This window comes from Toxoplasma gondii, chromosome XI (genome assembly GCF_000006565.2).
Source record: "Toxoplasma gondii ME49 chromosome XI, whole genome shotgun sequence".
Classification (NCBI taxonomy): Eukaryota; Apicomplexa; class Conoidasida; order Eucoccidiorida; family Sarcocystidae; genus Toxoplasma; species Toxoplasma gondii.
The window spans coordinates 3511157-3525499 of record NC_031479.1 but is presented as its reverse complement, the minus strand read 5'-3'; the positions used below and the strand labels follow the sequence as shown (position 1 = coordinate 3525499).

The 14343-nt window shown below is 52.8% G+C and overlaps 1 protein-coding gene across 1 annotated transcript; it reads right to left on the bottom strand.

The window, feature by feature from the left end:
* Positions 1 to 897: 897 nt before the first annotated feature.
* On the bottom strand, positions 898 to 11742 carry TGME49_313600 (DDHD domain-containing protein). The gene is made up of 14 exons (XM_018782780.1): positions 9493 to 11742; positions 8887 to 9046; positions 8444 to 8545; positions 8205 to 8315; positions 7804 to 7875; positions 7176 to 7295; positions 6429 to 6861; positions 6135 to 6164; positions 4865 to 5578; positions 4210 to 4316; positions 3754 to 3813; positions 3329 to 3461; positions 2660 to 2719; positions 898 to 1819 (listed from the first exon to the last, which is right to left on the bottom strand). Exons 1-14 carry the CDS (start codon positions 11292 to 11294, stop codon positions 1272 to 1274), a joined length of 4452 nt encoding a protein of 1483 aa, XP_018635413.1. The 5' UTR covers positions 11295 to 11742; the 3' UTR covers positions 898 to 1271.
* Positions 11743 to 14343: the final 2601 nt, after the last annotated feature.

The window sequence follows — 14343 nt, the reverse complement described above, 5'->3', positions numbered from 1 at the left end:
ATGCAGAGGCAAACGCATAGTCGCATTTAACACAGCTGCATAAAGAAATGGAAACTCACTGCTTATGCACGCAGTCATTGCATCCTAAAAGAAACAGGCATCCCTCATGTTGTGTCAAACAGGGGAAACTGTGCCGGTTACCCATGGTGTTCGTTCCTGCCTCAGCGTGCTCTAATTTATTCGACAAGTCGGTAGCCGCAGTCTTGACACTTCTGTAAGAATAGGTTTCGCGCATCTAGTCACGTTGTCATCCTCTAACGGAAACTGAACAACAGAAAACTTACCGTCGACCTCCTCCTCATCCTTTGACACAGCTTGCGCTGAAACCGAGACCAGGAATAGAAAAAAGACTCCCAAACCACACCACGTTGCCTTCATGGTGCCGCTGTCCCATAGCGGGAAAAGAACTAAACATGTCGCTCTCACAACGCTCTCTGAATGCTGCGGAATCAACACCTGATCAGTGCGCAAAGCAAATTATAGTATGAATAACCCCGCTGCCTCCACCGCAAATCCCGGGTCAACTCACTAGTGAAGCACTTGCCGGACGTTGAGTCTGGACAGCCATTCCGAAAGTAGATGGTGGCGAGTTCGTTTTGCTATAATTATTGTGAGTCCGTAATGCAGTGGTATGAAACACACAAAATATGTAACTTTTGAACTGCGATTCCGTCCAGTGTTCGGAGGTGTAAGAAGAACATCCAGTCCGAAGGCGTGGAGGAAGTAGCATGTCTCGTTGTCCCCAGACTCGTCCGTGACTAGGCTTTTGTGAAAATAACCACTAGAGTCGGCTACTGCTGAATTGAAGGTGGACTGCCTACAGACGGGGGCAAAAATTTACCTGACCACTTATCGCCATATAGGGGATGCGTTTCACGAGGCAGCAGAAAGAGCTCAGGATCGTAGAAAGCATTGAAATGTAGAGTCCTTTTGATTTGTCGGGGCACAGACACTTGAATTTTCCTCAGTAAAAAAGCGTGAAGCGTGCGAGCGCTTCGTTAACGTGTTCCAAACAAGGATTCGCTCCCAGAAGGCATTTCCGAACCCGCCGTTGTCACGGAAACGTTATGTCGTAACGCAGTACACCATAACGACATTGGTTTCCTTCATTTTGCACGAATGCGTTCACTCGGCTAAACAAGGAATGCCATTAGGAAAACATACGGACGAGCATAAGGCTGCATCTGTGCAAATGCGTGCTCGCAACGTCTTACGCCTGGCCTTCAGTAACGGTCTGGTTGTTTCAGTGGTCGTGCCAACGGTGTTAGTATTCATTTAAAACTTTTGGTTACTGTGCGGTGAGTGGAAAGTCTCTCATTGGCGCGTTGCTGACGTTTCTCGAGGTGTCTTTTTCTCGCACTTTTCTCGCTTTCCTGACCGGCTCGTGGCATGCTTTCTGCCGAACTCGAATCTGTGGAATAGTTCCCTCCGTTTGCCTTTGCCTCGCTGTGCCTGCTACGGTAGGTGGACTGTGCCTTCGACGATCCGCTCTCTGTTGAGATATCCCTTTCGCTTTCAGCAGAGCTACTTCCTTTTCTGTCAGCTGAGCAGTGGCTTTCCCCGTCACTAGACACCTCTATCGCTCCGCCTCCCGGTACTGACTGTCGATGTTTCGACTTTTCTCGCCCATAGTTTTCAGAGCCTGCGAGAGAGTGCCGCTTTCCTAGAGTGCCCCCCTGTGGACTGGACCCGTGTTTCGCGTGTGGCTGTCGGCTTTTTCGGCTGGTTTCTGTTCCTTCACTTGTCCCGTTAAAAGAGTCGAGGCGACGGTGGAGCGCAGCAGCCAACTTTAGTTGCCTGCGACGCTCGACCTCATTCGCTGAGAACAACAGAGAGGAAAACAACAGCGGTACGAGTGCGATGGTCCTGATCAAACGAGCATTTGAGCAGCCTCTTTCTCTCGCTGGTAACACAAGTGACTACAGTAATCAATACAGAACACCTAGAACATAACCGACGTGGGACCCAACTGAATGATTCTAAAAATCCTGCAGGTATAGTTAGCGCGTTTGAAGTTACGTTGTATCCTCATATGCTAATGAAGAACGCAACACGAACCCCAACACTCTCCAGGGAGAATTGACTGAAAGAGTGTGCACACAGTCACGTACTTATGGAAAAACTGAACTAATGATTTACTCACAGAAATCAACTTGCAAATATGTATGTATGTGCGTAAAATCTGCAAGTACGCCATCTACTCTCACGTATCTCCACACGCATGGCGATTCACCAGACAATCCATTTTAACGCTAAAAGTCAACAGACTAAAACAGTTCACTGAAGGTACTCGGAAAGAAGCCATCGCGCCCGCTGCTGATTAAACGCCTTCTGGACCACCACTATAGATTGGTACACAAAAATGGAGTGCTAAGCGTATTAAAGACAGGTTCTGCCAACAAGAACGATATCCTTCAATCACGACCGCCTCTGGCCTCTAGGAAAAAGACGAGACACAGTCGTTTACATACAGAAGAAACGCAACACACGCAAATGCCACCTGCTCGTCGAGAGCGAAAGTGTGCTGCGTGTAACTCCTATTCTGCATAAACTGGCGAACGCGAGTCTGAATGCGGTTGTCTACAACTGGGAAAATAAAATGGCAGCAACATGCACTGTTCCTCTCAGCCCCTTTCTCGTCACACGATAACCGACTCACATTCACGCTCCGCCTTCGCGGCAGCCTTCCTCGCCGCACACTCGAGCTGCTTCAAGTGGCCTGCGTGCACAACACAGACATGCGGCAACGCCCCGTCTCAGCGACTTTCAAAGTGAAGAAATCGCAAGGATAGATTCTGCCTTCGGTCGCGCTTCTCGACTCGCGTTGTCTCCACAGAGGAACCTCAACCGAACACACACGGTAGACCTTTTGCTTCCCACAAGCGAAACATTAGACAACGCGCAACACAGGAAGGCTTGGCACAGGGGCGAAAGGGAAACACCACCGAACAATCCCCGTTACGCGTCTTCAGATGACACAGACGGGGGCAAAGCTCCCAGACGAACTATCGATGGAGTCTGCAGGAGTCCACACAGGTGCGTGGAAGCCTTTTCTGCTCTGGGCGCCTTCGTAATGCGCTGGTAAAACTATACAACAAGCTCTGTCTCGCGTCCAGCTCGAAGAAACTCTGATACAGCTATCTGTCTCAATAATGCAGACCATGGAGGTTGTCAATCGTGGAAACATGCGCCTCTATGAGACGAGGAACCCCGTCAACCAAGAGTCTCGGTGGCATGGCGTCACTAAAGTGCCACAGACTAAAAGGGGAGACCAAACGTTGAATCAGCATCCGCATTCACAATGACGAACGCTAGAAAGCTGTCACACCTGTATAGGACAACGTCGGATTCGTTCCCGTAAGACACTTGAGGATGAAGAAGGCGACATCCTTCAGCTTCCAGTAGTTGAAATGCGACTGGAGCATCGCCAGAGAAGAAAGGAAGTGTTCGGCTGTGTCCTCCTGAGAACCATTCGAGAGCTCACACATGCAGGGCAGTTTTCTACACTCGTTTGTCCCCGACTTTCGACGCGTGGATACGCTCAACTGGAAAGGATACAATACGCCTACAAGGACACAAGACGTGAGGGAAGAAGTCACGATTATCCGCTAGACGCCGCGTTTGCCACTTGACGCTCGAGTTGCCCAGATCGACTTCGTATCTGTAGTTGCTTCTAGAAATTCGGCATGTTGGAGAGCTAGCACTGCACGCCACAGCAGGAAAGGAGACACGTAGAACAAAGAGGAAACGCACCTGGAGTTGGAAGTCAACCCGGACGGGAAGGATGTCGGGACCTGTCTGCTCGTTGATGGTCTGTGAATTTGGGACAGGGAGCCAGCAAAACAGAGAGACGCTTCATCGAGGCAAGGAACGATTCGGTGATGGAGATGCGTCTACTCGACGACACAGGACGCAACCGTCGATGCAGAAGGAGTCCGAGAAGCCATCGTTGAGACTCTCTGCATGCACGGCACTTCACCGATTCTCCAGACGACCGTAGGCGCGCCCCGTAGGTTCGACAGAAGGCAGTGAAGAGAGGGTGCAGATACACGCATGACGGGGAGAAAACAGAGACAGCAAAGAAAACGCACACCGCCAGCGGTGGAGACACAAAGACAGGTCAAAGTGCGGGAACGCGCACAGACGAAGTCGACCAAGAGGGAGACGATACGCTCGAGACGCGGTAGTAGGCGGCAAAGCGTGACCAACCTCTAACTGAGCCATCGCCCTTGATGTTTCTTGTTCAAGTTGCTCGAGTTGCTCAAGCGCGAAGGCGCCGCTGCCGGCGCTCGACGTTGTCACATCGGAGACAGCCCCTGAGGGAAGTTACAATTGCGGAGAAAGACGAACCTCTGGGAGTAATGATCTCTGAGACGACCATTTTGAGCTTTTCCAGGGTGCATTTACTACGAACAGTTGGCCTGCCTGTTTACATCTCGACCGTCTTTGTTTGCCGAATCCAAGTTCTACATTTCAGCCTCGATATTCTCGGTGTGACCTGGGGAGTCTTTTATCAGAAAAGCAGAACTCCCTTGTTGCACGCTTACAAGCCGAAGCGGAAGCAGAGACACCACAGTTCTTTCTCCCCGCCAACTTCTACTCTGTGAAGACACTTCTGCCTACACCAGTCTAGGGAGGGTCTCGTTCTGTTTCAGCATACCAGGACTTGAAATGGGACATGGAGGCCATGCGAAAGAGACAGATCTCGCACGTAGATGCGAAAGGTTTATTTCACTCCTGTAGTCCTAACTGACTGACGGGAGAACCGCTACGTGGAATGGCATTCCAACGCTACACACGGCAAACAACGCGTTATTCGTAGTCTTTACGACAGTGGCTCGTTTTCCCTTTCCGTGGCGCCTACCGTCTTCGGGCTTCTCCTTCGAATTGGATCTGTAGAGCAAGTGCCAAATGTTTTGGTCCCCGTCGCCTTCCTCCTCTTCGCCTCGGGGCCTCGTCCTTCCCCCTTTGTCTTCTTCTCTCTTTGGCTTGCTGTCTGCGTCTCCCTCCTTCTTCGACACGCGCCGGTTCCCAGACCGGTCTTTCCCCGTCTCTGCATCTCTTTCTGGGAGCGCTCCTCCGGTTGCACTCAGCTCGCTGCCTCGCTTCGTCAATGCCGCCCGCTGATTCTCTCGTTCTCCCGGAGAAGAGGCGTCTCCACTCTTCGCTTTCTCGAGATCTCCGCTTGCTGTCTCTCTGGCAGCGCCTGCGTACAGCTGCACAGCCGCGCGTGGCGAGGGATGCATGCATGTGTCGGCGTCCTTGGATCTCGATTCGACGCGACTGTCGTTCTGCTCCCGTTCCGACGCGTTTGGCGAGGAAGGTGAATGGGGAGTCTCTTCGGCAGAAGCGGTTGACGACGCAGCCGACGATGAGCGAGGAGAAACGTCGAGCTGGGAAGAGGCCGAGGAAGACAAATCAGCTGAGGCCAGAGACGAAGACAACGAGCTCCCCAGCGACGGGAGTGGCGGGAGGCGAGGAAGCAACCTGGAGCCCGCAGGAAGAGAAACGTCTTCGTCTTCACTGCTCTCTGCTGCGCGGTGGCGCCTCAAGACGTGAGGCAGCGTTTGCTTCAGCCCTGAAAGAAAACAAAAGACAAAAACACATGCGTTGAGCAACGCAGATGCGAAGCACATCCGACACAGCTCAGGACGCAGGCAGAGTGAAACGCATGAAGAGAAAACTCGTGCACCAGAGATGGCAACGGAAGGAGAGGATTGAAGGTGGAAAGGCGAGGCATGCAACCGCGCAAAGCAGATACGCGTCGGCCTTCTTCGTTTCATGTTTGACAGCTGGAAAGAAACTAAAGGGCAGAAACGCACTTCACAAAACGCATCTTCTTCTCTGCGCGAGCACGAAATTCTTCCTATCGTGCTCTTGTCTGCTCCGCTGCAGTCACGCCAGGTCACAAGAGCTTTCTGTGACGCATTATTGGAGTCCCATTTCGCACTCCGAGGCCTCTGTTTAGCCGATTCCAGTTAGGCAGCTCTGGACCGCACAAGTTCACTCTCGGGTATTCAGACCTCGGTTCCCACAGAGTAATCCAAACTCGAGAAGCGAGAGAGGGCACCGAACAGAGAACCAAAACGGCGAAAGCACCTCGCACGGAGTGGAGATCGACAAAGAGGACTTACGCATGCGAAATGCACACATGTCCGCAGGGCCTGTGACCAGACAAGCGACAGAAAGAACACGATTACACCAAAACGGTGTTCATGCGTCTGCTTATTGACGAACATCGTCAAAGGGGAGACGAGGGAAGACGTCTTTTCCAGCAGTGGAAATGTGAAAACACTCTTTTGGGTAAAGCCCAGTCGTTACGATTTGCAATTCTTCCACACGGAAGCCGACAAGCGAACCTGTCGCGGTTTTTCGGTTGAAATCGCCTCACTACCTCAAACAGTTGTACCGGCTCTCGGCAAACTTACGGAGAGGCAGTTGCTTAGTGTTTTCATCTCCCAGCTTGGCACTCGAAGACCTTGCACTGTCTAGCACTCTGCGGTGCGTTCTACTGGCGCCGTCGCCTCCTGCGCCTCGCCCAGGTGTCTCCGCGGAGCCCCCACGTTTGCCGCCGTTCCGTGTGTCTCCATCCCGGAGGCCATCCGCGTCCCGCTGGCCTGCTTTCGACTTTTGCACCAGAGGGCCGACTAGCGACGAGGAAGAGAAGGAAGAGGAAAGCAATCCGGTCCTCGTTTTCTTCGCCTCCTCCAAAGCGGCGGAAGCGGCAGACGCGTTGGAGTCCAGCACGCTGATGCCCTCAGGATTGGGGTTCCCTTTTTCCGGGTTCCACCAAAAGAAAAGCGAGTTGCTGATGGTGGAGGCGAAGTCTGTGATGTTCTGCATGAGGACGTTTTTCGCGTGCTACGGGCAGGAACGCAGGAGACAGACAGCAGCGAAGATCGTCGGACACAAGAAGCGCCGCACAGAAACCGAGAAGCCAGACACAACAGAAGACGAAGAGGACCCTGCCGCGGCTCGTCTCTCCTCGACCGCAGCCGGGCTCTACCAAGGACTCACAACGGCCCAGATGCACGCATGCGCTCCTCAGACGAGGGCAGGTGTGACGGCTCGAATCAGTTGCGTCTCGCCGTCCGTTGAAGGCTGTCACAAGAGGCGAGGTGCGACAAACACAGGGATCCTCAAATCGAAGACGTTTTTTCGCGAGAAAAACTTACCTGGACATTCATGTCCCACTCGTACCACTTCTGAACTCCATTGGTCCTCCAGAAGGCCAGAAGGACCGGCGGCGGGAGTTGCCGAATTTGAGGATAAACGAGTTTCTCCAGGCGGAACGCCTGAAGCGCATGCACGCGAAAATCGACAAAAGCAAGAAGGCACGCGTGGCGCAACTAAAACCAAGGAGGAAAAGAGCACCTCGAGAGTGTCAAGGTGGGCATGTGCGTAGGAAGCCCGGGTGCTTCAAACCTCTCAGTCACCTTTCTCGAGGAAATTGCTTTAAATAAATTTAACGGTAAAAGACTGACTGGGACTTGAACCGATAAAGGATGAAAGCTCAACGAAGTGTGGAGGCGTTCACTGGGAAAACAACATAACCGAAAAACACGCACAGACACGCGGTGTGACGAGTAAAAAAATGCGTTTAACAGTTGCGCTGTCCACAGCTATTCCCGTTCTATGTTCTTATTGAATCGAAGGAAAATCCAAAGGGCAAGGCGGCATGCAAACAGAGAGAGCACAGCTAGAGTCTGGCATTCTTCGAGATGTTTCTAACTCGGCGGAGGCGCACTGAAAGAACCTGGAAATTCAGAAGTGAAACAAGAAACTTCGGGCGTCCACGCTTACCACAGGGTCGCAGGGATGAAAAATATTGTAGAGGCGCAGGTCCTTTGGCAACCACATTCCTTGCTTGAGAATCTGAACGGAAGTAAAAAAGGCCTCCACAAAGAGCTTTGCACTCTCACGACAGCCTCTCTATGGTCGACGCAGGGAAACCTGCCTACACCGGGATATGCATGTGTTTGTTTCTGATGCAGCTCCGCCTCTCTCTGCACATTTGCATATATTCATTTATAAGGTGACACTGTCTAGCTCATGGGGGAACGGTGGGGGGACTTGTGCATGTTGCCTTCTGTTTGTTCCTTCTGACTACGTTTAGAATCGCACCCGACTCGACCGGCATTGACGCTTGCCGGGGAAACTCGAGAGCAAAGCGGCATTTGGTAGAGAGAAACCACCACCCATACCTCGGGTGCATGCAGAAGGAGAAAGGCCGGGAGAGCGCTTCCGAGCAGGAAGAGAGAATCGACGTGGAAGTTCAGTCGCGGCGATGGGTTCGTTGTCGGATTGAAGAGGGACTGCATGCGCAGAGCGACAAAGGAAGGCATGCATGCGTGCGAGCGACTCTGACGAGTGTCAAATGTGCGAATGTGTGCAGATACACACAAGCAACGCATCTCATTGGCACAGTTATTTGGGGGCTTACTGGACGGAAAGGGCGGCCAGCGAGGAGTTCGTAGGCCATTACGCTGCCGAGAGAATATCCCAAGACCGAGATTTTCGAGTTCTTGTAGCGCTCTGAGGGATGCTGCAGGCAGTCGCAGTCGTCGCGAAAAACAGGAGACACCGGCAGAGATAAGACGCATGACGGGACACTCGTAAAGGAAAAGCAAAGCAAACTGTGCAGAGAAGTCGCGGTTTTTCCTCCTCACAGAAGCGGCGAGAAGGAGCGGGGAGCAGCCAGTCCAGATGAGAAGGAAGGCAGAGGTCTCTGAAAGCGACAAGTGCTCGCTCTGTCCTCAGCCGAGACGATATCGAAAAGAACTGCGCTGCGACGGAGCGACGCACTAAGTCGGAACCAGAAGGTAGGGACAACGGATATAGGAAAAGGAGACATAGCGGTGCAAATGAAGAAAGAAGGGAGCTCACAGCGCGGAGTTTCGCGACGGCCTCGTTCAGCTGCTCGGCAACCTGAGTCATGATGAAGTCGCCGTAGCGCGGAGTGAGGAAGAAAAGCAGATCTGCAGCTGTCAGAGTGAGCATGCGCCGGGTCTCGTACACGTCCTTCAGAGTGATGTGTTCAAACATACTGAAAGAAAGGTGAGAAGAAACGAAATGTGAGCGACTTGAAGACTTTCTTTGTCGATCGTTCTAAGCTCCTCGCCGATACAGCGGGCCGGCAAAGACGGATTTTTGGAGGCAACGGGTTCGTGTGTATGTCCACGAGACAACCACCGTTTCGCTAGGTCGTTACGCGGAAACGCGATCCCGCGCGTCCAAGAAGGACACACACCCTTCTCCTCGCAACCGAATTACCAACAACTTTCCACTACTATCTTCTTCGTTTATACACCTGTGTATGTAAATGTGTGTTATTTATAGCCATTGAACTGTTCCACGAATGGTTGTTCTCGTTTTGTTTCTCTGTTTGTCCCGCCTTTCTTCTGCCGCGTCGCTGGATATCCGGTAATTCTCGCTGTATCCGTGACTGAGTGCCCTGCAGTTCTTTCTCTCGTGCGTGTGGTGTCTCCTCACTGTTCCTGAGCGTGGATGACGGTTTGTTTCCAATTGATTGCATGCACGTGGACCTCCACAGGTTTTTTCCAGAACCAATATTCGTTCACGAGCGCAAGACTCTTGACGAATTGCTGTTTGTGAATGGCTCCTCCTTCAGCTTCGCAGCCGATCCCGTGGACCACGAGGAGAATGTGCTCGCAGGGGGGCCTTCCTGAGACGGAGGATGCGCGGACCTTTTGCGGACCTGTCTCGACCTCGGCTGTCTCCTCGGTCCCCTTCGCATCGTCGCTGCGGTGCCTTCCTTCCTCTTGCGCGACCGGAGGCAGAGACGTAGACGAGGAAGAAGAACGAGCAGTGTCCAGTTCTGAGACTCGGGTCGAAGCAGAGGATGAAGGACTTCTGGGGCGATGTCTCTCCCGTGTCTGCATCTTCCGCGCTTCTCCTTCAGCGAGTGACTTCCGGGGCGAAGGCCCGGCGGATGGAGACAGTCTCTGTTCCTCGTCCTTCGCCTTGTGCCCTCTCGTCTCCGCTGCGCGTTCTGCAGCTGTGGCCGCGAAACTCACTCGCGCGCTCGCCGTCCGAAGCGGGTGTCGACCTACAGAGGCAGTGGAGGACTTCTCTGGAGGCCCGGTAGACGCCGGCAAGGGACCCTGCAGAATCTGGGGAGGGCGAGACTGCGACGCTGTTACATGCGTATTTTGAGGAGCAGATGAGTCGGGAGACGCCGTGCTCTCTGTCTCTCCACGAAGGCCGTTTCCCAGCGGCTGTCGTAGACTCGAGATACTGCGTTTACTTGGTTTGATCTCAGAAGGAAGGTGAAAACGGGCCGAGGTTTCGGCGAAGACATCCCCCGAGACCTGGACGCTTCGGGATGTCTCCCCTTCCCTCGGCGTCAACTCTGCAGGAGAGACACCGGAATAGTCAGACGAGTCGCCTTCGTCCATCCGCCTTGACTCAGGTGGATGCACGCGTGGATTTCCCTCTCGAAAACCTCGGTGTCCTTCCCGCGACGCAGTCAAGGTTCGACCCTCTCCACTCTGGCTCCCCAAGGGAAAGGAGCGCAGCGAAGGCAACGTCCCCAGTCGAGAGGGGAAGTGTGACAGAGTTCTTCTTCTCCGGCCAGCAAACGCAAATTCAAACGGCTTGGCGCCGACAACTAGGTCTGCGTCGTCTTCCGGTTCTTTCCCGCCGACATGGGGCTGATCGACCGACGTCTCCTGTTTGAGAGCCACACCACGCTGAGGGGACTGCGGGTGAGAGTCTCCGTCGACGTTCTCTGGATCATCGACTGTGTTGAATCGCTGTGCAGCTCGCTCCCGACGCGCCGAAACATGAAACCTTGCGGTCTTCACATGTTCTCCACCAGAGCACATCGACCGGGCGCTCGAACGCTCGAGAGAAGCAGCCCTCTCCCGATTTTTTCTCTCCCTCTCTCTGGCACAGCGGGGGTCCACACCACGCTGTCCAGCATGGCTCCCCCCCGAAGCCGAGTCCGAAGAAGAACGATGTTCAATCGGCTGAGACGGCGGACGCGTATAGGAAAAACTGGCGTGCGGTTCGTCGTCGTCGTCAAACTCGATTTGAACGGGACCTACGTGCTTCGAGCGTCTTCGGGAGCTGGCAGAGTGGTGTCTCGAAAGCAATCGCGGCCCGCGTGCGAAAACGGCGGTTCTTGCATCTGCGAAATCTTTGGTAGACGCTTCGACAGAAACGGCTTTGTTCAACACCCCAGCTGGTTTTTCGTCCGTTGCAGTCGAGCTTACAGCTGTCAGCGGTGCCCCCTCAGAGGCCTGCTGGGGAAAGAACCAGGAAAATGCCATTTTCGGTGTAGATGAAGTGGTACGCGGTGCCGGAAACAGTTCACGGGAAAAACAATCGAAAGACCGGCGCGCCTTGCGGGACAGACACGCTTTACCGCGATTTTCGACGTCGCAGTCTTGCGAGATGGGCAAGAAAGGTTCCTGCCAGGGTACTTCCCGCGCTAAGCTCTTACCTTGGGACGCCTCTCATCGCGGACGAATGGTTTTCTAGACGCAAAATGCATTTGTGGCTCTTATGTGAGACATGAAACACATGTTTCACGCGAAAACTGCAGTGCCTGCCGTGGACGATCTCTAACAGAGACCGTTGCGGGTGACCGGACGACGGAAACAGAAATCAGATGCAGAACTGTAGAAGGCATAGTGCCAACATGCGGAACAACATCGAGTTGGCTGTGACTCGAGACGAAAAGTCTGAAAGTGGAAAGAGGCTTCGTCCACAACCGCGTGGGACAGCTCTATGTAACTTTTCGCCCCTTCTTGGCCTGGCAAAAACTCCCCTGCGAGGCTGCTACTCATGCCAGTGCACGCACTCCGCGAGCGACCTGCCACACGCAGTTTAGCCGTACATGATGCTGTCGCAGAAGCCACAGTGCCCTAAAATACGCGTTTTATGATACAGAAGAGCTTGTCACTGCACCTTCTTCCGAGATTAAGGCACCGGAATAATAGCGATCCTTGGACACACGAGGCACACAATCGTTTTCGTTGGCACCTGGCTAAACAGCTAGCGCCCGTGCGTCCCAGCAGAGTCGATTATGCAGAGCTCAGGCGTGAGCAGTGGACGGTGCTTGGAGATTCCCAGACAGCCTCTCCTCAGAAGGGTATTTTCGACGGATCCTCGAATTGGTATAGAGGCTTTGTCGGCTTCATTGCCGCGAGACTTGACAAACTCATTCGACAGCTCGACAAGCCGCGCTTTACCGGCACGCGTCTCAACGAAGCATGCTCTCGTCTAATTGCAATATGCATCCCGAGGAAGTATGGATGACACACAGTGATAAGCGCCGAGAGGACGAAGGTCTCATGTGTCGTCCGGACGTGTTGACGACTCTTTTCTGACATTCTGCTGCCGGCACTGGTGCCTTAGTCGTTCCGAAGCTGCGGCCTTTCCCCTGCAGTTTCATGTAGGAGGTTTCATCGAGATTTTGAACGAAGGGTACTGAGCATTGACAGCTTCGGCATTATGTGATATGAATCCTTTCGCCGTGCCGCAAGTCATTGTGCAGGCTGCAGTTCCCCACACTTCTTAACTATGTTGTATTACAGAAGCCATACGACCACGCGCTTTCTTCGCTCTGTATTCTCTACAGCAGCTGTGCAGCAGTGCAAGTCAGATGGCCAATTTTAGACTCGAGCGATATGATGATGCCCATTCGACGATCTGGCCTTCTCTTAACCGAGGATTCCCTGTTTGACTGCGAAGAGACTCCGAGAAAGAGTCTCATGGCTGCTCGATCCCTGCAAAGTTCGCTGGCTTCTTGAGAATGGCCGAATAGGAAACATCTTATGAGGTTCGTTGAATGAGGCGTGGTGCCGACAGAAGTTGACAGTGACAAATCTTCAACCTTTGTGGCCACATAAGGGTAAAGGCATGCTTGATAATTTCTACTAGGCACACCAATTGTGAAGTCATGTCGTAGCGAACCTTTCAATGTGAACAGATCTGGTTTCATTGAACCTAGGCATGTTGTGCCGGCTGCAGTGTCTAGGAATGTTTCGAAGCGTAGTTTCTCCGATCACAACTGACATCGGAAGTGGTGTTATCATCTGGTCTCCAGGGATAACAACGAAGAAGAATCACCGTAAGCGGCTGCCTTGGATCAGACACTGTCGTACGGAAGAGGCAAAGTGACTGCAGAATGACCTGCGTGCCTACCGGGTTTGCTTCCTTGAAGCAACGCCAAGAGGAAACCTGGATTCAGTGCCAGAAATGCTTGCCCTGCAACTCCTGAATCACGGGAAACGCCTCTGTCTCATTCGCTGGGCCAACCAGAGTTCCAACAATGTACAGCTGCTCGACACAACATCCAAACGTCTGTTCAAGATTGTGATAGAAATGCAGTAGGACAGAACCTTCCGGAGGAAGAAATGACTGCATATTCTGCGTAAGGATTTTTATGAATTGTAACCTTCAGGCAGAATTCACGCCATTCAGGAACTCGACGAGGATTTGCTTCCCCTCTGCTCAAGAAAGTGACTTAAGAGTCGAACTACAGCGGACCGGACACACTTCGGTACTTGCAGTTCGTTAGACAAATTAAACGCTACCACGGGTTAAATGCAGTTTCACAGCGCGAGTTTCCACCGTAGCGTGTGTCTTGTCACTCTATAGAAGCATTCAGAGTGTTAAGACATAAGCGTGTAACACGCATAATGCACAAGGGACTACAATACTATTGCGCAAACTATTCGATGTCTCGCAACCGCGTCATAATGACAAGGCATCCGACGCCGCTTGACACCCACTCTCGCTTTACTTTTTGGTGAGAACGGTTTGAGGAAGCTGCCAGAGTGAGAAGCGCCTCAAGAGAGTGTCCAGCATAGGCCATTCAGCGGACGGTCGTCTAAGTTAACTCTCAGTTCGTGCCTATCCAGAAAGAAGTGCTTGTCACCGCTGATGGATTTCATGGCATAGGAATCATATCCTTTGGAACTACATAGAGCCAACCCTCACTGGACTGGGGCAAACAGAAGCTGGACCCCTCAGCCTGCCAGGGGCATCTCCACGCCATTGCGATTGCATGGGTTTTCTTGAACGTGACTCAACACTAACACGTAGACAATAACTCTATGTCGGGGTGGTCTTTTGAATACATTAATCCGATTCTTCTTCGTCCGGGAAGCGCAGCCATACCCTTCGCTAATGGGATACCACTGTCATCGACAGCCGAAATCACTGTCTTTCCAATAGCTTCAAGATGTGTAAAAAATACAGCATTGCACCTCGCAAACGACCCTTGAAAGGTGAGAGTCCCTCGTCTATTCAATAAACAGCCGTCTGAGTTTGCTCCCCCCTACTATGCAGCTCCGGATCCCGGCCCCGTCG